The sequence below is a fragment of the Odocoileus virginianus genome, chromosome 23, assembly GCF_023699985.2.
Source record: "Odocoileus virginianus isolate 20LAN1187 ecotype Illinois chromosome 23, Ovbor_1.2, whole genome shotgun sequence".
Taxonomy (NCBI): Eukaryota; Metazoa; Chordata; class Mammalia; order Artiodactyla; family Cervidae; genus Odocoileus; species Odocoileus virginianus.
This window is the reverse complement of record NC_069696.1, coordinates 42,154,525-42,178,724: the sequence shown is the minus strand read 5'-3', so window position 1 is coordinate 42,178,724 and position 24,200 is coordinate 42,154,525. Positions and strand designations below refer to the sequence as shown.

Sequence of the window (24,200 nt, the reverse complement as noted above, 5' to 3'; positions counted from 1 at the left end):
TTGGTGGAAATAATAAAGTTCCATAAATAGTGTGTAGGCAGAGCTCTGCACTGAGCTTATTCCCATTACTTACCACATATGCAGGACCAACTATTGATACATAATCTGTGGTGTTTGTTGTCCAGTGGCTCAGTTGTGTCTGATTCTTTGCAATCCCATGGACTGCAGTACACCAGGCTTCCCTGTCCTTCACTATCTACTGGAGTTTGCTCAAACTCATGTCCATTGAGTCGATGGTGCCATCAAACCATCTCATCCTCCATCACCCTCCTTTCCTGCCTTCAACCTTTTCCAAAATCAGGGTCTTTTCCAAGGAGTTGGCTCTTCACATCAGGTGGCCAAAGTATTGAAGCTTTGGCTTTAGCATCAGTCCTTCCAATGGTTATTCAGGGTTTATTTCTTTTAGGATTGACTAGTTTGCACTCCTTGCTGTCCAAGGGACTCTCAAGAGTCTTCTCCAGCACCACAGTTCGAAAGCATCAATTCTTCAGCACTCAGCCTTTTTTATGGTCCAACTCTCACATCCATACATGACTACTTGAAAAACCATAACTTTGACTATACAGAGCTTTGTTGGCAAATTGATTACTCTGCCTTTTAATATGCTGTCTAGATTTGTCATAGCTTTAGTGCCAAGAAGTAAGCGTTTTTTAATTTCATGACTGCAGTCACCATCTGCAGTGATTTTAGAGCCCAAGAAAATAAAGTATCTCACTGTTTCCATTGATTCCCCATCTATTTGCCATGAAGTGATGGGACTGGATGCCATGACCTTAGTTCTTTGAATGCTGAGTTTTAAGTTCGCTTTTTCACTCTCCTGTTTCACCTTCATCAAGAGGCTTTTTAGTTCCTCTTCACTTTCTGCCATAAGGGTGGTGTCATCTGCATATCTGAGATTGTTGATATTTCTCCCAGCAATCTTGATTCCAGTTTGTGCTTCATCCAGCCTTGCATTTCTCATGATGTACTCTGCGTATAAGTTAAATAAATAGGATGACATATATACTTGACGTACTCCTTTCTCAATATGGAACCAGTCTGTTGTTCCATGTCCGGTTCTAATTGTTGCTTCTTGACCTGCATACAAGTTTCTCAGGAGGCAGGTCAGGTGGTCTGGTATTCCCATCTCTTTCAGAATTTTCCATGGTTTGTTGTGATACACAGTGTCAAAGCCTTCAGCATAGTCAATGAAGCAGAAGCAGGTGTTTTTCCGGAATTCCCTTGCTTTTTCTATGATCCACTGAATGTTGGCAATTTGATATCTGGTTCTTCTGCCTCTTCAATACCCAGCTTGTACATGTGGAAGTTCCCAGTTCACATACTGTTGAAGCCTGACTTGAAGGATTTTGAGCGTTACCTTGCTAGCATGTGAAATGAGTGCAACTGTGTGGTAGTTTGAACATTCTTTGGCATTGCCCTTCTTTGGTATTAGAATAAAAATGGACTTTTTCCAGTCCTGTGGCCACTGCCGAGTTTTCCAAATTTCCAATTTCCAAATATTGAGTGCAGCACATTAACAGCATCATCTGTTAGGATTTGAAATAGATCAGTTGGAACTCCATCACCTTCCCTATCTTTCTTTGTGGTAGTTCTTCTTAAGACCCACTTGACTTTGTACCCCAGGATGTCTGGCTCTAGGTGAGTGATCACACCATTGTGGTTATCTGGGTCATTAAGACTTTTTTTGTACAGTTCTTTTCTATGTAGTCTTGCCACCTCTTCTTGATATCTCCTGCTTCCTTTGGGTCCTTACAGTTTCTGTCCTTTATTGTTCCCATCTTTTCATGACATGTTCCCTTGATATCTATAATTTTCTTTAAGAAATCTCTAGTCTTTCCCATTTTATTGTTTTCCTCTATTCCTTTGCATTGTTCACTTAAGAAGGCTTTCTTATCTCTCCTTGTGTTTCTTTGGAACTCTGCATTCAGATGGGTATATTTTTCCTTTTCTCCTTTGCCTTTTGCTTCTCTTTTTTTCCTCAGCTGTTTGTAAAGCCTCCTCAGACAACTGTTTCGCCTTTTTGCATTTCTTTTTCTTGCGGATGGCTTTGGTCACCATTTATTAACTTCTGTTCATAAGGAGGTTCTTCAGGGACTCTATCAGATCTAATCCTTTGAATCTGTTTGTCACTACCACTGTATAATCATAAGGGATTTGATTTAGGTCATACCTGAAAGGCCTAGTGGTCTTTCCTACATTCTTCAATTTGAGGCTGAATTTTGCAATAAGGAGCTGACAATCTGAGCCACAGTCAGTTCCTAGTCTTGTTTTTGCTGACTGTATAGAGCTTCTGCATCTTTGGCTACAAATAATGTAATCAATCTGATTTCAGTATTACCATCTGGTGATGTCCAGGTGTAGAGTCATCTCTTGTGTTGTTGGAAGAGGGTGTTTGCTATGACCAGTGTGTTCTCTTGGCAAAACTCTGTTAGCCTTTGCCCTACTTCATTTTGTACTCCAAGGTCAAACTTGTCTGTTACTCCAGGTATCTCTTGATCTCCTACTTTTGCATTCCAGCCCCCTATAATGAAAAGGACATATTTTTTTGGTGTTAGTTCTGTAAGGTCTTGTAGGCCTTCATAGAACCATTCAACTTTAGCTTCTTTGGCCTTCCTTAGTAGTTGGGGCATAAACTTGGATTACTCTGATTTGAATGGTTTGCTTGGAAATGGACTGAGATCATTTTGTCATTTTTGAGATTGCACCCAAGTACTGCATTTTTGGACCTTTTGTTGACTATGACATTTATTCTAAGGGACTCTTACCCACAGTAGTAGATATAATGGTCATCTGAATTAAATTTGCCATTCCCATCCATTTCAGTTCACTAATTCCTAAAATGTTGATGTTCACCCTTGCCATCTCCTATTTGACCACTTACAATTTATCTTGATTCATGGACATAACATTCTAGGTTCTCATGCAATATTGTTCTTTACAGCATCGGACTTATTTTCACCATCAGGTACATCCACACCTGGGCATCGTTTCCGCTTTGATTCATCCTCTTCATTCTTTCTGGAGATACTTCTCCACTCTTCTCCAGTAGCATTTGGAATTCTACAGACCTGTGGGTTTTATCTTTCAGTGTCATATCATTTTGACTTTTCATACTGTTCATGGGGTTCTCAAGGCAAGAATGCTCCAGTGGATCCCATTTTGTCAGAACTTTCCACCATCACCAGTCTGTTTTGGATGGCTGTACAGGTGGATCAAACCTGGGTTTCCTGCATTGCAGGTGGATTCTTTACTGTCTGAGCCACCAGGAAAGATAATCTGTGGGGCCTAATGCAAAATGAAAATACAGTGCTCCTTGCCTAGTAATATTTCTTACATAGTGAACCAATCACTTGAGTTGGGGTTTCTACAGTATCTAGTGCTGACTCTGGACATGCAATCAGGGCTTCATAAATATTTGGGAATAGCTGATTGATTCTTAAAAGTATGTAGAGATCGTATTATGTGTGGTCGGTGGACCAGCAGCCAGTGTACCACATGGGAGTTTGTTAGAAATGCCAAATTTCAGGCTGCATATAGTGAATCAGGTTTTAAGATCTTCACAAGTGATTCATTAAAGTTTTGAGAAGCACTGGTGTGGGCAAAAAAAGATATGATCCTAAAGACTAGGCTTATTGTTACTACTAAGGTTCTTTCATAAGTGAAGATTCTGTAATCTTGTGTTTATCTGAATCCTTGGGAAACTGTGCAGATAACTGACAAGGTTGTAATCCATGGGGCACACAGAGCTGGGTTCAGTTTTCAGAACTCTCATTTTACCTCTCTGAGTTTCTGTTCCCTTATCTTTAAAATGGGGATAATATCCACACCATACTTTCTATTGCAGATGAAATGAAATCATGTATATTGTATATTGTTCAGCAAATGTTTATTCCATCCTGCTGCTTCCCCCAGTTCTGGACTCACCCTTACCTGCATTATTGAGAATGGTTTCTGACCACCAAGCAGCATTAGGAAAGAACTTTAAGGAGGGAGATCACATGTCTCCTCCTCTTTGTCCTCACATCCCATACTCATGTCACTTCCACCCACCAAACTGCAGAGGACAGTCCTAGGAGTCAGAAAAATAGTGTTTGAGATGTGGCTCCCGAACTACTTCATTTCACTGAGCCTCAGTTTCCTCATTTATGAAAAGAACAATCCCACCTCTTATGGGATTCCTACAGGCAAGAGAAGCAACAGATTTGTCCCACCGGCACATAAATGCTCCATCAATGGTAGCAGTGGTTGGTTGCAGGTGGCTCTGAACACCATTAGAATCTTCACAGCAGATTGGTTGTGGGAAGATGTGATTAAACAGGGTCTTCATGAGCCTTTTCTGTTGGATTAGACAAAGGTTTTTATGTTTGTAGGTTTTATGGTCTAAATAACTCAGAGTTGATGAAATGTCCAAGCTCAGAGTTGCCTTTTGCTCCATAATGTATATAGGATGCCCTAGACTACAGATGCATCACTTATGGAGGTGTTTCTGGGATTTTGGAATCTGAGGGTGGCTAGCTTTGTGTGGTGCAGTGACCATGGACCAATAAGAAAACAGGCATTGCTGAGACTTCTGAGGGGCAGCTCTTTGTTTTGAGGCCAGATTGCTAAGCCAGTCTACACAAAGAGAGCTCTTGGCCCTTTTCTTTCATGGGTGTTAGTGTCATGGGGGTAAGAGTGTCTTCTGTCACCTAGTTTCTAATCCATGCAAGGTCTGAATACTGAATATTCATCATAATATTCTTGGGAAGAAAATCAAGTTGCTCAGTTCTACCTAAATGTTAAATAATCCTTGGGGAGAGTGGAAACATTGGTGAGATAGGTAATGTGGGCTCATACATAATGAAGTCAGGGAAAGGTCTACAATTGTTGTTTTACCTTTTTCTTATAGATCTAGGAAGCTGAAAAAATCCAAAAGGCTCACGTTTATATCTGCACATAACATGTACTCATCAGAACACATACAATATTTCAATTAGCAGATATATCTTAAAAGTTGCTACAGAACTTTAAGCAGGTAGAACATGGTCACTTCCATTGTCAGGTGATAAGGCAGCAGAGTGGGGTGAATGAAGTGTCCTGTGACAATGTACACTGGTATAGGGTACCACTCATGTGACTGTCTCAGCAATACACGTGTACACATTGGTGGGGAGCCTTCTGAGTTCTGGTTTCTTCAGCACCATCTGCCATAAATGTTTGTCACATCTTGTGCTATATAGTATTAATGAACTCAAAAAGTCTTGCCCTGAATATGTGTAACTACTTCTAATTCAAAATACTAAGCTAGCAAGACAACTGTCTGTGCTCTTCAAAAACGTCCTTGACATAAGGTGCAGAAAAGAACCAGGAATTGTTCCTCATTAAAGACTACGGGCAACTAAAATGTCTTGGGACAGGGTCTTGGGATCAGGGGTGGAGGTAAGGGATGGACATTAAAAGTGTTACTGATACGAAACATTGCTAGAACAACTGGCAGACTTTAAATGTAGGCTGTGAGTTAGATGATAGTATGGCATCAGTGTTAAATTGCTAAAATTTGATCAGTGCACTGCAGTTACAGAAGGGAATGTCTTTATTTTAGAAATACATGCTAAAATATTGGGATGTAAGGGGCATGACATATGCAATTTACTCTGAAATGTTTCAGAAAAAATATTATAGACAGATATGAAGCATCTGTGGCCAGATGTTAACAATGGGTGAAACTAAATAAGGGTATACAAAAGTCATTTGTATTATTCTTGCCACTCTTCCGCACTGTAAGTTTAAGAATAAACTGTTTCCATGAATGTAATATGGTGAAACATCTTAGCATCGTCTGTTTACTTTTCAGTTAACTAGATAATTCTATGTGACACGAAAATAAATTGTGCCTGGCTTACTGTTGTATTCACATGCCCATCAGCAGATCCTCGGTTGTGTGGAATACAGAAGAAGTGATAAAGATGCTACCACAGCCTTGATGTCTTTCCTTTGGAACCACAGCAGCATTACTTACCCAGGAATCTGTTGAGGAGTCTCTTCTGAGCAAGCCCTGTCAATCATTTCATGACAGCGTCCGGCCTCATTGACCAGATGGCCTTGGTACCCGAGAACCAAGTGAGAAACACTTCCCTACTGACTGACAGACACACCTGCATTTCAGATGATGCTGTCTCTGAAGACTATTGAATGTGTTGTAAAAACCAATAATCACATCCATCAAATATTCACAATCAGAACCCCTACATCTTTGTGGTGCCCCACTGTCTTCTTTCAGATATCATCAGTCATCCCTTGAAATCAGAGAAGACTTACTGAGAACATTCTTGTTAAATGAATGAAAACAAAGACAGGTATCTTTGATACTAGATTCTCTGGATCTGAAACTTCTTAGAATGCATTTGGTAGATAACTGACTATCCTAAACTTTAATGACACTGGACTGAAAAATAAATCCTTGGGATTAAAAAAGCAAGAGGGAAAAAAAAAGCATACAGTCATGAACTATATGAAGATAGAACTGTATAAGTCCATCAGCCAAGTTGATTTCAGTATCGTTTGAGGAGATAGCGGCATAGAGAAGAACAACATGGGTTTCAGATGTCAACTAGATTTTGGTTCAAATTCCAGCACCTCCTTAACAACCTCTGTGTGAATTAAGGTAAGTAACGTAATTTCTTTCGGGACCAGTTCCATTAGCTAAATAATAGAGATAATAATACCTTCCTTATGTTATAATGTTGCTGTGAAGACCCATCAGTGCCAACTCCCATGGAAGTCTTGGCTCTGTAAATGGCAGCTCTTATTATCTTCAGCAAGAGGGTGTAGGGGCCGCATCTGAGAGGGGATTTTACTCACGTTTCTTCCACTGACACAGAGCCCCCTAAAGGCCTGGTGACCACAAATGAAGCCTTAACTCGAAGACAGTGGAGTCTTTGAAAGGAACAGAATTAAAGTAGGGTCTGTCCTTTCATGATGGGGTACAAAGACGCTATTAGTCAATTCAGCAAATATGTCCTCTGCAAATCAGCTCAAGGCATTCGGAGAGATGACTTTGAAGCAGCATGCTGATGAGGTCCAAAGGGGAGCTGAAAACTTACAAGTGTTTCTACTTGGGCCACACCATCTAGGAAATAACCCAGAAGTGTGTAAGGAATCAATTACTGCCCTCCTAGAGTTGATCTCAGCTGTCTATATATGGTTATAGATTTCTCAGACCTGTTTCAAATGAATTTTCAGAAAGCCTGTGAGCATTGCAAGTTTTGGAGCATCTAAAGAAGGGTTGCTCTCTAGGCTGTGTGCATTATTAGAGGGATGGTGAAGGATCAGGCATCTCATGATATTCCATTGGTTCAAATCGTCTTTCAGTGTTTAAATTTATGTTTATTTATGACTGTGTCAGTAAGTTGTGGCACATGGATTCTTCATTGCGGTGCGGGGGCTTCTCTCTACTTGTGGCATGTGGATTCTGCAGTTTGTGGCACTTGGACTTAGATGCCCCATGGCATGTGGGATCTCAGTTCCCCAACCAGGGATTGAACCCACATCCCCTGCATTGGAAGGTAGATTCTTAACTCCTGGACCACCAGGGAAGGCCCTCTGACAATATTTAGTACATTTCTTTTTTACTGGGGAAGAGAGCATCGTTGCAGGTTACATGGCTTTGGATTTAAACAGGTGGGCTTGGGTTTTAAATTTTGATTCTGCCGTATATGGACCATGTGAATTTGGGGAAGTTGCTTAATTTCCCGAAGCTCAGTTTCCCCGTCAACAAACAGGAATATCCGCGTTGCTGTTTTGCTGCAAGGCTTCAGTGAGCTCATAGATGCCAAAGGTCCCTGCGCAGTGGTTACTCAATACGTCTCAGCTCTCCTGGACACTGAGCATCATGGGGGTGAGTGAGACAGTCCTTTCCTTCCTCCCAGCTGAGAGCCAAGCCGGCATTGGCTTACTGAAGCATGAAAACGTCAGTGTGCCCCATCTGTAAGCTTGTTTTACCCTAGGAAACTGACACGAAGGAATCGACATCTGCAATTGCTTCTGCCCAAGTGGCTGCAGCTCCCCACACAGGAGCTGGGGCGGGCGATGGGCTGCTGCTCTCAATGTAAGTTCTGGGAATTCACGCTGGTGCTCTACAGACTTCAGGCTCCACTGGGTTGGCAGTCTCTGTGTTGAACTTGGGCATCAGCCAACATCTGAGCTCTAGCCTTAAGTGAGATTGGCTTCAGAGCCCCTGTCTTGGGGGAAAATAGGATTTTTCTCTTATTGGTATGGAGTGTCAGATTCTGGCTTTAATAAATTCAGTGTATGTGAAGCAATACCATCCCCCAATTTATACCTATTGTGTCTAAGTAATTAGCACCTTCTTTCATTCTCAGAGGTGACCCACTTCAGATAACAAATTATGTAGACATAACCATACTCATAGAAATGCAAGTGAAAGCAAGGTGGCTGGGCATGATTCAAGGGCCATGAAAAATGAAAAAAAAAATAAGTTTTAGGGAATTAAAATTTGATTTTCAACACTGAGGAATTAGAGCTACCAGCATATGAAAGTTTGAGAAAGAGACTCTGTGTGTGTGTGTGTGTGTGTGTGTGTGTGAGGGGAAGGGAAAAGGTGGTGTGTCAGTAGATGTTTAACCACCAGCTCCCAGGGTGTTGGTGCCCCGATTTGTGGTGTTTCCTGATTTCCATGGTGTAAATACTACGATCATGGATGGTTTCATGCTACAGATGTGATGTTACTGAACACAGGAGTAAGAAAGAGACGTGCACAGTAAGTTCTCGTGAGCTGGCATGAGCTGGCTCCCACACACCAGCGGAAAATGGGGATTTAACATGAACTCTGAATACTTCTGCGATGTTTCACTTTTTACAATATTCATGTATAACTTTCATAATAACAGATCCTGCATGTATGTAATATATGTACATGATATATATATACACACAAACACACACTCATGAGACATAAATACACACACGAACTTATATATTGGGTTGGCTAAAAAAATTTGTTCGGGTTTTTCTATAAGATCGTACCAAAAACCTGAGCAATTTTTTTGGTCAACCCAACATATCTGTGTGAGGGTTGGTCCTAACAGTCTTCCTAAAGTTTTTAGTAAATTTGAGTGAATGCACTTGAGTGTCTAATACACTGAGGGGCTCTCATAAATCCGGCTGCCGCAGGGTTTCATAATTTCATAATTGTCATAAACTGCCATGATTTACTTGCTATCCCACATCTGGTACCTAAAACACCTGGCTTCCATGTTGTGATGGAAGCTAAATGGACAGTGGGAAACTGCTTTGAGGACGCGAGTGTGAAATGAGATCTAACCTCAGGTAGGGAGAAAAAGAAGTTCAAGTTCAAATGATGAGCGAACACAACGGGAGGACAGAAGTGTAAAGTTGCCGTTTATCGACTTTGCTCTCTACACAAGTGTTTCTGGCAGGTCCTTAGGAGAGTGGAAGGGGAGTGAGGAAGAAACAGTCTGTACTTTCATTTATTGATGCAGCGCCTGCTGGTCACACTGCAACTCGATACAGACAGCCCGGCAGAGAGAGGGGCCCTGACTCTTGTTCTCATCAATGTAAACACAACATTAATATTGAAGATTCAAGAAAATGGGTAAAAAGTCCAGTGTCCCGTCAGTCTGTGTGATGGTGAAGGTGCTGGCCTACCCTTGGATGGGTCCCCAAGGGAGCCTGAGGTCATGACCTTGGCCCAGCCGCAGCAGAGCAGACATGAATACAGAGGAGCCCCGTACATTCTTCCCAAAGTTCTCCCAACGGGCTCATGAATCTTCAGGACTGAATAATGAGAGTTCTTCTAAAGGCCTGAGAGGTCCGTACCCTTCATGTGCACAGAAACCATCCATTTAAAGCCGTGTCCCCATGACTCATCACTGCCCAAAGGAAACGTGACCAGCTGTACAGTAGCTGGTCTTTGCACTTCCGCAGTCCTCTGTAGTCCCTGGATTCTGAACAGTCGGAAATTTAAGGTCACGGGGCCTTGAGGACCATCCTGAAGAAGGCTACCCATGTTTAAATACTGGTTGAGGACTCCTGTCTTCTTGGTTGAGCCACTGCTGATCGAGGGATATTAGCTGAGGCAGCTGGTTTCCTTCAGAGCCTTAAAGGATCAGGTTTTATTTTTGGGATTCTCAGACTCAAAACAAACAAACAAAACCCCCCAAAACAAAACAAGAGTGACCTTGAGGATAAGGAGCCAACCAATCCCTACCTCCAGGTCCTGTCAAATACAATGTCCCCATTGGGTTTCCCCGAATAGCTGGTTCAATCATTGGCATGTCCTCCTTTTGGATACACAGTTAAACTGTAGGGCGAAGAAGAAAGTTTTCTCTGATAAAGAGACATTTTTGCTTTTATTTCCTGGGATGGATAAGCCCCAGCACCCTGCCTTCCCTTTAAAAAAAAAAGAAAAAGGAAAAAAAGCAATGAAAACATCCCAAAGACCGGGTTGTGTAGCTTTGTGGAAGGATAGCCCATTTGCTCCCTCTCACCCTCCATGTCCCATTCTTGGAGAGACTGCGTAGAAGGGTGATTTCCCCTGCTCTGGGAATGACAGATCATGGGCCAGAGCAGGGTTGGCCGGATCCTTGTCCTAGATCTCCATAATGAGGGCAGCTTAGTTGGGCCAAAGAGACAAATAAAAACAAACCATAACAGTGATGCTCAATTTGAGTTTGAAGGCTGGGCCCCAAACAGCAAGTGGCTCTCCACCCCCCTGCAGAACGTCTGTCACTTGTGGCGGGCTTCCTGGTGCTAGCTGTTGTTCTCGGCCGTGAGATATTTGAGGGCAGCAAAGCCGTAGCGGCGGGACATGTCCTGCTGAAACTCTTCCTTCAGGGTTTTGAGACAGATGCGGTATTGCTTGTTGGACCGGAACTTGGTGATGTCGAAGCTGGGGGCGTGAGGCATGTGGATCATGTACGCATTGGGCAGCACGATGAATTCATACTCCTGGAAGCAGACAAGAGCAGACTGAGGCCTGCAGAGTCACCCCGTGATGTATAATGAACACCCAGGCAGACAGCTACTTGACGAAACTAGGAAATGAAGTCGTGAATGACGCCAGTACCAGGGCAGCACCATGGACAGTGTCACCACTCGGATGAGCGCAGTTAGTTCAAGGTTGTCTCCATGACCCTGGGTGTATAACCTGGCTTCTCTGAGCCTTAGTTTTCTCATCTATAAAGTGAAAGTAATACGACTACCTTGAGACTACTACAGTCTACAGTAGTACAGACACACCTATAGTAGTACTACACACCTATAGTATACAGTCTATATAACTGAACTACGAAGGCAGAATTGAGGAGCTCAAAAAGAAACTTACCGGTCCCACAAATCCCCCTAAATTTACTACCTGGTCCTTTGGAGAAAAGCTCTGCAGACCTCTGGTTTAAACTATTAGGATTCTGTAGGATATTTTTTTTGAGGCAGGTGCTCAATGAGTATTAGCTGAATGAATGAAAGGGTTTCATGATTAAACACCGCCTGAAAATCACTCCTTTAGTTACAGGGTAGAATAGCTGCACCTTATTTGCAAGTTTTGTATTATTTATATGGAATTCCTAGAATGCTTTGTGTCAGTTATATGACTCACAGGCTGAGTGATGAATGGTCATCATTTACTCATCTTCATCACTTGGTTGAATGAGGATGAGGGGGTGAAATGGTTTGTTCCAGGACACTCAGATATGCTGGGGACCTGGCGGAGAACCCAACTCTCATCCAAGGGAGGAGAAAGAAAAATGAATTAGGAATCAACAGAGCTGAGAACAAGTACTGTCACATTCTTACTCTAGGATCCCGAACACATCTTGTTCCTTCTTGAGTCCCTGCCTTCTTATCTCCAAGGCCCTTGAAGCTCTGAGGTTCAGGCCTCCCCTCCCCTCCCCCCCCCCCACCCCCACAATACTGGGGACATAACATTCTACTCTTCTCACCTGGGCATCTAATTCCATGATGTGAGCCACCTTGTTCCAGCCAAAGCCCACAAACCTTCGGTCATACTCAGGGCAGTCCCGTCTCACAACAACATACGGCTCGAAATCGGCCTCCCACTCAACCTGGTAAGGCGTGGTGGCAGTCCGCCACTTGGCGAAGTTTGTGGGTGCGTGGCCTTTCGTCCAGACATGGTACCTGGGACACATGGAGAAAAGCCATTGGTGGAGAAGGAAGCAGAGGTTTCCAAATGCTGGTTTGGAGGATAAAGACGTATATGCTGATATAGTCCTTGCTGTAGGTTGAATTTTTGTCTCCACTCCTCTCCTTCCCTCCTGCCCCGGCAGAAGCTATGTTCAAGTCCTGACCCCTAGTATCCGTGAATGCAACCTATTTGGAGAGAAGATCTTTGCAGATGTGATCAAGTTAAGAGGAGGTCACAGTGGATGGTTGTGGTCTCTAATCCAAAGTTCTTACAAGAGGAGGAAATATTGGACACAGAGATATGCAGGAGGAACTCCATGTGAAGATGTGGGCAGAGACAAAGTGAGACACCTACAAGCCAAGGAATGCCAAGGATTGCTGGCAACCACCAGAAGCTAGAAAGAGGTAAGAGAGACATCTGCCCTCGAGCCTTTGGAGGAAGCAAGGAACTACCAACAACACCTCGATTTTGGACTTCTGGTTTGCAGAATGGTGAGGATAAGTTTCAGTCATTTTAAGCCATTCAGTTTGTAGTACTTTGCTATAGCAACGAAAGTAAAAGTCGCTCCATTGTGTCCGATTCTCTGCGACCACATGACTGTACAGTCCATAGAATTCTCCAGGCCAGAACACTGGAGTGGGTAGCCTATCCCTTCTCCAGGGGAATCTTCCTGACCCAGGAATCGAATCAGGGTCTCCTGCATTGCAGGGGGTTCTTTACCAGCTGAACTACCAGGGAAGCCCTATAGCAACAGAGACAGCCTCTTGCATATTTCTTTAGCATTAGAGTGGTTGAGCAGCTTGACCAAGATCATGTAATTAATGTTGGAATGTATTTTTCCTGAATTCCTAGTTTTTTTTTCCTACCCTTGTGCTCATGTACTCAGTTGTGTCTGATTCTTTGAGTGCCCATTGACTGTAGTCCGCCAGGCTCCCCTGTCCCTGGGATTTTCCAGGCAGGAATGGTGAAGTGGGTTGCCATGTCCTTCTCCAGCAAATCTTCCTGACACAGAGATCAAACCTGTGTCTCCTGCATTGCACACAGATTCTTCACTGCTGCACCACTGGGGAAGCCCCTTGGGTTGGCCAAAAAGTGTGTTCAGGGATTTCCATAACATCTTAAGGAAAACCGTGAATGAACTTTTTGGCCAATCCAATACATCCTTCACTAATGAAGAGGCTATTGCTATGAAAAGGTACATGACTTTCTGGATTGCTGTCTGTCATTTATTTGGAACTGCAGGCTAGTCTGTAACAGGAGGTGGAAGGTAGAAATCTGGGATAACTTTTGGTGACCCTGCCCTAGTATAGTGTCCTTCCTCTTGAGGCAGGACCTATGAGCATGACATCACTCCTGCAATTATGTTACATTATACGGCAAAAAGGATTTTTGTAGATGCAATTATGGTTACTAATCAGTTGACCTGAGACTACTGGCGTGGGCCTGACCTAATCACATGAACCTTTAGATCTGGGTTTGGAAGAAAGCAGAAAGCCATGTGTGAGCTGCCTGTGGGGGTCATGTGGCAAAAAGCCTGTGGGCAAATGGTGACCTCAGTCCTCCAATCACAAGGAAAGGCATCCTGTCAGCAACCAGTGTGCCTGGAGAAGAACCACACACTCTAGAGACAACTGCAGCCTCGCCCACACTGATTTCAGCCAAATGAGAACCATAAGCAGAGAATCCAGTCATTCCATGCCTGGACCTCTGACCCTCAGAAAATGACTGTGAGATAATAAATTTGTATTGTTTTGAGCTTCTAAACTTGTGGTAATTTGTTATATAGCAATAGAAATGAATATAACTATGGATGGCACTAGTGGTAAAGAACCCACCTGCCAATGCAGGAGACATAAGAGATGCAGGTTCAATCCCTGGGTCGGGAAGATCCCCTGGAGGAGGAAATGGCACCACACTCCAGTATTCTTGCCTAGAGAATCCCATGGACAGAGGAGCCTGGAAGCCTATGGTCCATAAGGTCACGAAGAGTTGGACATGACTTAGCAACTGAACAACAACAATAATAATATAATAAGCTCTAGTAAGCACTTAACTCTAAACTGGTTATATTGTACTACCCGTAATTGTAAGTTCTCATAATATATCCAATATCAAGTTACAAACAGCAATAGGTAGATCAGGGATTCATACCTAGGTAGCCTGGTTCAAGGGATAGGACCTTTAATCGGGTTAAGGTCTAAGTTAACTATGCTGAGTTACCTCTTTTTATATGTCACTGTCACCACACACTCTGGCCTGTATCATGAACAAGTAGTCAATGGGGGCTATACACTAATGAATTTTCATTGAATGAATGAAAGAGAAATCTAAAAACCTGAGAGGCACCTAAGACAGAAGCCAGTTAGTGGGGCAGGAATATGTCTCTGGATGCTAAAAGAGATGGGGGCTGAGAGCCAGTGAAGCAGCAGATGGGGCCCAAGAAAAAGAAAATTCTAGAAAGAAAAGCTTCAGAAAATGCCCCAAGAAACCTACTGTCACACCAGTGGTCTCTAGAACTTGCTTTCTAAGACCATCAACATTAGCCTCCAAAAAAAAAAAAAAAAAAAAAACAGTGATGAGAGACATTTCCTGGGTCCACCTTGTGGGATGCCGCTTAGAAGAAACTCGGGGCACTCTGCGTTGAGCGGAGGTTCTCCAGCTGGCATGGTTATCAGAATGCCCTGGAGGGTTACTTAACTGTCAGATTGCTGTATTCCACTCCCAGAGTTTCTGATCCAGTAGGGCTGGGGTGGGGCTTGAGACTTGGTGCTTCTAACAAGTTCCCAGGGGGTGCTGATGCTATTGGTCCAGGGACCATGCTCAGAACTGCTCTCCTGGAGGACAGGTAGACCTGAGCATGATTTATTAGTTCAGGTGCTGTTGGGAGTAGATTTCAGCTGCTAGGAGGTGTAAGAGTTCATCATTTGGAGGGAAGGTGACAAAGCAGGTTCTTGGAGGGAAGGTCTGTAATTCAGCACTTAGCATGCTGGCTTGCAAGCTCTTGGCCAGAGCAGCAATCTTGGACACAGCAGGCCAACCCCCAGCTCTCAGGCCCTTGGCCTTGGCCTTGAAATGAGTTCTTAAGTAACCTGGGGATCTGGAAGGAAGGCTGCTTTGGAGACTTGCCAGGTGATCAGCCTTTGGGATGACCACCTGGAGTAGGAAATGGCAACCCACTTCTGTACTCTTGCCTGAAAAATCCCATGGACAGAGGAACCTGGAGGACTGCAGTCCATGGGGTCTCAGAGTCGGGCACCACTGAGTGAGCACACACACAGCCACTAGGCTATGGAGTCCAAAGCCTCCACTTCTGCCTGCATTTTCAGACGCTGGTAAGTAAATTCAGGACTTGACTGGTGGTCTGATGGTATTTTGGTTAAGAGCCTAGGCTCTGTGGTTCTTAGACCTGGGCTGAATCCAGGCTCTGTCATGTACTGGCTGTGTGGCTTGGGCTAGTTATGGAGCCTCTCAGAGCCTCAAGTTTCTTTATCTGTAAAACGGGGACAGCATGTCTGCCTCATGGATTTGCTGTGAGGGTTAGATGAGCTGATCCCAGTGCCTAGCTCATGGTTTGTTGTTCAGTTGCTAAGTTGTGTCCAACTCTTTGTGACCCCATAGACTGCAGCATACCAGGCTTCCCTGTCCTTCACGCCACTCCTCAATTCCTTTATCTGTATGAGAGGTGAAAAGGGAGCTCCTCTGAATTGTTGCATGAATAACCTATCTCATAAAGTTATCTTCACAAAATAATGCCTGCTTGAGAAAACTTTCTAGAAACTTCTAGTAACTTAACAGTGGTATACAAACCTAAGTTATTAGGATCTTTTCAGCAAAATTCAGATTGCGTAGAAATGTATGTTTTTGGGGGGCTTCCCAGGTAGTGCTGGTGGTAAAGAACCCACCTGCCAGTGTAGGAGACATAAGAGGCGTGGGTTCGATCCCTGGGTTGGGAAGATCCCCTGGAGGAGGACATGGCAAACGACTCCAGTATTTTTTCCTGGAGAATTCCCACGGACAGAGGAGCCTGGCAGGCTACAGTCCATATGGTTGTGAAGAGTTGGATACGACTAAAGTGACTGAGCACACACGTGGGTTTTTTTGTTGTTTTAGTTCAAAGGAAGTGTTTATACTGTTTAAAAGGGAGGCCTTTCTTTAAAATGGGAGCAGAGGGCAGGCACGGCTCTCTCTTACAATCAGGAGACCGAGCAGGATTCCTGCTCACCCAGGGGTGCTCCCCTTAATGGTGCCGTGTGTCCCTGGGGACAGAAGCCATCTGCATCTGTGCCACTGTGCACATTCCCTGGCCCTTTGGACAGGGGGACGGGTAGCTCCTCTGCTATGTTTCTGCAGGACTGAGGGGTCTAGGAAGCCAGGGAAATGAGGGATTTGTTTGAACCTGTCACTCGGGCAACAGGACAGACAGCTGCCACACTGCTGTATCCAATCTTGGAGTCACCTGGACGCCTTTAGCTGTTGAAGCTACTTCTGCTGCCCATCCCAGGCCTGAGGACCTCAGAGAACAGACTGCTCACAAGAAAAGAAAACGAGAGGTGGCCACCGTGGCCCTAATGTGACAAAACCCACTGATCAAACGAGTGAAGAGGCGAGCAAACCAAGAGGAGAAGTCAGTCAGCAGACAGGGGCAAAACATCAACTGATTAAAGTGGAAAAGAAAGAAGCTGACACCCTACCCTCCTTCCTGTCCCTTCCATCTGGGTACACAGGGCGAACTCTCTCTCTCACTGGTAAGTCGTGTCCGACTCTTTCCTGACCCCATGGACTGTAGCCTGCCAGGGTCCTCTGTCCATGGGATTTCCCAGGCAAGAATACTGGAGTGGGTTACCATTTCCTCCTCCAGGGTATCTTCCCACCGAGGGATGGAACCCAGGTCTCAGGCACTGGCAGGTGATTCTTTACCACTGAGCCACCAGCAAAGCCCTACAGGTCAGTCACACCAAAAGCGCACGGCACGTGGGAAGAGAAAGTTATTCCAAGCACACAGTTTGGGGCCAGCGGTGCTGCTTTGGCCTGAAAATGGTCTAATGCCAGTGACAACCATCGGGGCCAGCAGCTCCTCTGGCTCCTGGTTTCCCAGGAGCGACAAGGACTTCGGGCTCCCCCTCTCCCAGGGGGTGGCATGAGGGCCACTCACCTGAACGTGAAGAGGGTCCCCATGTCTAGCATCGAGAGCAGCTCTGCCTTCGACTTGGGGAAGGAGAGCCGGTAGCGCAGTGTCTCGAACGCGGGGACGATCATGGCCTTCTTGGTGTTGGCGAGGTCCAGCTGGATGACAGACTTCCTGGAGAGAGGGCAGGCAGACAGATGGGGCCCGAGTAATGCCAGGGGTAGAGACTGCCCCCAGGCGAGGGCGTGGAGGGGGCTGGCACAAGGAGGGGTCGGAGAGAAAGCCAGGGGTAGCCTCTCAGTTTAAACAAAAGGGAATCCGAGACCTGGGGGAGGCCTGGAAGCTTGTCCAGCAGTACTCAGGACCCTGGCTGTCTCTGGGCCAGGAGGCAGAATCTTTCTGGAGACGGAGCAGAGGGGCTGGGGACCCCCACCCCTCACGTTCGCAGTGTGTGCCCCTGTCAAAGCCAAGAGACCAGCATTCGCAAGGTGTGGAGACCAGCCTGCTTGCTGGGTCCCCTGGGCTGGCCGCCCGCCTGATGCATCACTGGCCAAAGGAGGGCTGGACATAATGCTGATGAGATGATAGCCAACCTGGGCAACACTCCTTCAGATGCTAAGCCTTCAAACTCACCTGACAGACCCCACAGAGTCAGCACCCAACATGCCAGAGCCCTGGACCCCGCCATCCTCTCCCTCACTTCTGCCTTCTGCACCTCTGAGACCTAGCTCCTGTCTTCTGGATTTGCCTGCCTGGGGCTGGCTCTGAGGCCATCATTTGAAAGAGAGAAAGGTCACGGCGCATGAGACTGGTAATGAACCACAGATAGGACTTAAAAGCCTGGCTCTTCACTTTAGGTGTCTTGCCATATTTTACAAGTAATTCAGTTTCTCATGACCTCAGGTTCCTCTTCAAAATGGGGCAATAATATCTCCCTGCTGAGCTGCTGTGGAAACTCGACAAGGTACCAGAAATACCAGTACTGTCAGGCATACCGGGCACATGGCGAAGAGTCCCTATTATACTGCAGTGCTGTCCTATTCCCAGGCATCTCTTTGGCCACGGCTGTGATACTTCAAGCTGGCTTCCTGCTCAGATTACTGACCCTCGGGGCTCAGGCCAGCCTGAGGTGCTCGTGATCTCTGAGACAGAGAAAGAAGTCTCTCTTGGAGTAACACGAGGTATTTTGCAAAAGTGCTGCAAGAAGCAGTCCTCTAGTGCAATACAACTGCTTCTTACATAAAGTAACTTTATGCAATAGACCTCTGAGCCTGTGTGTGCAGGACAGGTTGGTCTGCAAGGAGCAGTCACACTGTAAGGAAGTAACTTGTGAGCCCAGACTAGCATGGGACACGAACAGAGAAGCAATCCAAAAAAGAAGAGCAGCAGGGTTTGGTAGCCACAAATGAGGGGGAATCTGGACCAGGTCAAGATAAGGAGGGGTTTCTCAGAACCACTCTTGGTGAAGGGGTCTCACCAGCTCCCAGTGCAAGAGCGTGGTTGAGATGGACTGGGAGTTGACATGAGAATTATTCAAGTATCATTTGCAGTTCACTCCATAATTATGCTTCAGTTAACTATATACCAAATGATATATGACCCTCACATCACTATTTCAAGACAGATTTGTAAAGGATGACACCAAGATAGAATTTGGTGAGCTACCCTTGGCTGGTTAGAGGATCAGAGGTCTGAGTTAGCTTGTTCTGGCCTGCATTCCTCGTCTTTCTCTAAGCAATGCCTTTATACAAACACCTAAGGTTCCCTGGCCCGTGGCCAGACATTCTTTTTGATATCAACCTTACACTGGACATTGGCATCCCGGGGGCTTGTTACCTTTCCTCCAGGAAAGGTACGTTGTTGATGATGAATTGCTAAGTTGTGTCTGACGCTTTGTGACCCCATAGGCTGTAGCACACCAGGCTCCTCTGTCCATGGAATTTCCCAGGCAAGAATACTGGAGTGGGTTGCCATTCCCTTCTCCAGGGGATCTTCCCTACCCAGGAATCGAATGCTCATCCCTTGCTTGGCAGATGGATTCTTTACCACTGAGCAACCTGGGAAAGGCATGCATCTTATTTATTGACATGGGTGTTAGGGATGGGACATATGGGTCTAAAGAATATCCTTGGATCAAAATGGCAAAGCCCCTGGAGGGAGGGAAGATATCCCAGCACTGCTGGGTGGTTGCTATTCCTTCAATAGTCACCATGCATTTACTCTGCTTGGAAATACAGAACACCACCTCCAAAGTCTCTTCCTGCCTGATGCTGACGTTCTCATCTAAAATGTTTCAGGATGCTAAAAGCCCAAGGACAAGGATCGCTAAACTAGGACTCAAGATTGCATTTGCAGCTAATTTTGTGAAGATATGATTGCTGTGGAAATGGAGTGGGAGGCTGGGAGGGCTGAATGACAAAGGGAATGGCGAAGTGTACACACACACACAACAGTTACAGAGATCTATGAGTGTGGGTATCTCTATATAAACCTCACATAGTTGTTACAATCAAGGTTATTATAGAACCTACTTCTTTAAAAATTAAAAAAAAATTTTTATTTATTTGACTGTGCCGGGTCTTAGTTGAGGCATGTAGGATCTTTGATCTTTGTTGCTGCGTGTGAGATCTAGTTCCCTGACCAGAGATCGAACCCAGACTCCCAGCACTGGGGGCATGGAGCTTTAGCCACGGGGCCACCAGGGAAATCTCTAGAAGCCACTTCTTGGAATAGAAGATAATTCCCCTTCTCATGGCCCCTGTACACAGGGGCAGCCCTGAGCCGTGCTGCCCCACGTGAAGCCCTGACCAGGTGTTCACGGGCAGACACTAAGGCTGAGCAAATCAGTTTCTCACTCTTGGAAATCTGAACAGATGCAGAGGCTGGAGACCACAGAGCTCACTTGTGCACCAGGCAGCACTCCGGAGGTTTCTGAATTTCTGCTGCACAGGGGCCCAGAGCTGCCATGGGTTACTTATGGTCTCAAGTACTAGTTTTCTGAATCCTACTTTGATTCCATAAGATAAACCACTCAGCAATTATGCTTCCCCTTTGATTTCTTTTCATTTTAATTAAGCGTCCAGCATTGGTTTCTGTTGCTCGCGACCAAACAACCAATACACTGCAAGGTCCAGAGTAAGCAGACCCAGTCACCAGCATGCCGCCCAAAACTGAGTCCTAAGAAACCTTATTTCCCTCTGCATAGAGAGCATGAGATTCTGGAGTGTTCTGTAAATTCCATTTAATCTCGCTGAAACACGAAGTGCCACGGAGAAGGATTTGTCACTAGATAGGTTCGTTTCAACCTCAGTTCAAGGAGGCTTTGCTATCGATGTCCTGAATGGTTCTTATTAAGAAGTTGTTTCAGCAACAGTGGTTTCAGGGCACCGACTCTGAGAACATCTGTTCCCTAAGCTGGTAACAGCAGCCTGGGCTTTCTTTGCAGTAGTGTGTCCAGCCAGCACCTCCCATCTTGGCTGGCCTGCTGACCACCTTGAGTGGCATGGTCTACGGCCACTCTTACTAGAAAGTGAGTCCAGGAGGGGACAGAGTGTCTCCAGGGCAGGTTCTTCCAGGAGCATGGTGGATGCTTCCAGGAGGGAGGATGGTGAAGTGGGAAGGCTGGCCCAGGGGCCAAGAGACCTGCGTTCTGGAGCCAGCTCTGACAGGCTGAACGGCTCTGGAGCCTGTCATTCATCTCTCTGAGACTAGTTAATCTAGAGTATTCAAACTGATGATTTTTTAAAAACAATATTTTTACTTATTTGGCTTCACCCGGTCTTAGTTGTGGCATGCACAGGCTCTCTGATTTTCTTGTGGCACGTGGAATCTTTAGTTGCAGCATGTGGGATTTAGTTCCCTGACCAGGTATCGGACCCAGACCCCCTGCACTGGGAGCATGGAGTCCTAGCCACTGGACCACCAAGGGGAGCCCCTCAGCTGAAGATTCTGGAAGGCAGTCTGGTATGGTAGTAACTAGGCAACTTGGTTTCTGGCCCTGACTCCATCACTCCTCGTGGGCAAGTCACCTGGACCCTTCTGAGTCTCAGGGTTCATGCATATGTAAAACATTCTGATGGGAAAAGGTACGTGTTGCATACAGAAATGCTTGGTGCAGTGTCTGGCACGTACTAGGCACTGACTACTTGATGGTGGCCGCTCCTGATGGTTTGTTTATGTGTCAATTAGGCTAGGCTGTGGTGCCCAGCTGGTTGGTCAAATACTCCTCCAGATGTTGCTGTGAAGGTATCTCATGGATGTGATTAACATTTAGGATCAAGTAAAAACCCTTACCCTTGATAATGTGGGTGGGCCTTGTCCCATCAGTTGAAGGCCTTAAGTAAAGCAAAAATTTAGCATTACTGGGAAAGAAGGTATTCTACCCCAAAACTGTAACACAGAAATCCTGCCTGTGTGTCCAGCCTGCTGGTCTGCTCTATGAATTTCATACTTGCCACCATCATAGTTCCTTAAAGTCACTATCTAGCCATCTAATCATCCTATGGTTCTGGTTCTCTGAAAAATCCTGACTAGCCCACTTGCCCTTGTCCACGACCCCTTCAAAAATATTCACAAGCCTACTAGAATGTTTCAGGCATGCAGAACCCTAGGAGGCACCTTAGTTATCTACAGCAGTAATTCAGAATCCTGCTGGTATAACAGAGCACCCGGTAAACACAGTGACTTGGAAGCAGCCAGCACCAGATTCAGGTCTTGCCCGTCACCCTTCTGTGACCTTGGGGACCTTGTAGTCACAGCCTTCCCATCTGTAAAATGGATATGATGTTCTTATCAATCGGAACTGCTGTGAGGATGAAGTGAAACTATCACTCTAGAGACACTGTAGAATAACTGAGGAAGCTTCCTGGTGCTTATAATGACCAAACTCCAAGACTGATCCTGATAGTTGACTGTGTATACCACCCCCCATACCCACACCCCTTCTCTTTATAACCCCATCCTCCATCCTAGAGGCAGGCCTCTGTCATCAGGAAAACAGTCCAGGTTTCTGACACGAGGAAATGATGGGAAAGAGTCTCAGAGAAATAAGAAACAGGGATACATTGTGGGTTCTAATGCAGTAAAGATGAGGGCTCTGAGGCTGGGGGCTCAGGTTTGTACCCCAGCTGATTACTTAACCTCTTTGACCTGTGATTTCCGTCTGTAAGATGGGGATGGTGATCCCAACGTTGATCTTGGAGGGTGCTGGTGAGGACTGAATGGGTTGCTATGCATCGAGTGCTCAGCCTGTGCCTGGCAGATGACAAGCTGTGGTGTGCCCTGCTCATCAGCATGGGCAGCCGCCCCTCTCTTTATGCTGGCCTGCCCACAGCCTGGCACCCACCCTGGATCTTCACATTTTGTTGTCACTGGTTCATTCCCGGCTCGTTGCACCCTGTACCAGGCGCTGCTGAAACACCTGGGCTATGCTGGTAAACGGAACAGGCAGACATCCCTGCCCTCGTGGAAATGACATTTTGTGGTCGGGGGACAGACGAGAAGAGCAAAGAGCGAACAGCATGGTGTGCTGGAAAGTGAGAACTGCTGAGAGAGAACGGGGCTGGGTGAGGGATGTTAGGAATGCCAGAGGTGGGGAATGGATTGCGATTTTAAATAAGGTGATCCAGGCAGGCCTCACAGAGAAGGGGCTATTTAAACAAACGACTGGAGTAGGTGAGGGAGCACGCCACATGGTGATCTGGGGTAAGAGCTTTCTGGAAAAGGAAACAGCCAGCGCAAAGGCCCACCTGACAAAAGCACAGTAAGGCGCAGAGAGAGTACCTAGAAAGGGGACTGGAGAGGCTCCTGCGGATTATACAGGGTTTACAGATCACTGAAGGGTGTGGTGGGCAAATGAACCCCCTCCCCACAAAGCCATCCACCTCCTAATCCCAGGAACCTGCAGATATGTGACCTTCCAGGGCAAAAGCGATGCTGCAAATGTGATTAAGGATGCTGAGATAGGAAGGTTATCCTGGATTATTCAGGTGGGTTCATTGTAACAGTGAGAACCCTTGTAAGAGGGAAGTAAAAGAAGGAAATGGCAACCCACTGCAGTATTCTTGCCTGAAGAATCCCATGGACAGACGAGCCTGGCAGGCTACAGTCCATAGGGTCACAAAGAGTCAGACACAACTGAGCGTCTAACACACACACGAGAGTCAGAGTCAGAGGAGGAGAAGGGATGACGGAATCTGAGGCTGAAGTGATGCGGACACAAGTCAAAGAATGTGGGTAGGCCTCCTGGGAGAAGAGAACAGCTTTTCCTCTAGGGCCCCCAGAGAGTGTGCAGCCCTGCAGACACCCTGACCCTTTCAGCATCCTACAGCAACCACAGGAAACCAATACAAAGGTCTTGGGTTTTACTCAGTGAGATAAGCCACTGGGGAACTCTGAGCTGAGGGGCGAGAGGATCAGCTTTCTGTAGTGAAAAAATCACTCTGCTGCTGGGAGTTGACTGTAGTGTCTCCCAGGAGATCAATTACAGAGCCCTTGACATAATATAGGTGCTGCCACATAGGATGGCCAGATATTCTGATGTTTCAAGAAGAGCCAACTAAAGTGAGCTTCAACATATGTGAGGGCTGGGTGTCTCTCAAGGGATGCCAATTTGAAGAGAGGCCGAGTAGTGAGAAAAAGAGCGTCATCTTCTACATCAGGTGATGCAGATTCTATCTCAACACGGCTAATTGTGTAATCACAGGCAATTTTCTTAACTCTGGGCTTTTGTTTCCTTATCTGGGTAATAATAAATACTTCACAGCCTTGGTTATTAAGAAAGCTAAGATAATATGCTCATTAATTAGTGAATATTTAGGAAGCCAGGCAGAGATAGAGTCCAGAGCTGAGTGAACTGATGATAATCTCTGTCGTGACAGAGCCCAAAGAGGAGGGAAGTGGGGACAGAAATGTAGG

At 45.7% G+C, this 24,200-nt stretch overlaps 1 protein-coding gene across 2 annotated transcripts in view; it reads right to left on the bottom strand.

The window, feature by feature from the left end:
• Positions 1-9,378: 9,378 nt before the first annotated feature.
• LARGE1 (LARGE xylosyl- and glucuronyltransferase 1) overlaps positions 9,379-24,200 on the bottom strand; it is a 593,562-nt gene continuing 578,740 nt past the window's right edge. For both annotated transcript variants that reach the window (XM_070453980.1, XM_070453981.1), the window contains exons 13-15: positions 17,313-17,459; positions 11,958-12,153; positions 9,379-10,968 (exon numbers count right to left, since the gene is read on the bottom strand). In XM_070453980.1, coding sequence (XP_070310081.1) covers positions 10,771-10,968; positions 11,958-12,153; positions 17,313-17,459 — 541 coding nt within the window. In that variant the 3' untranslated portion in view covers positions 9,379-10,770. The remainder of the gene's footprint in view (positions 10,969-11,957; positions 12,154-17,312; positions 17,460-24,200) is intronic.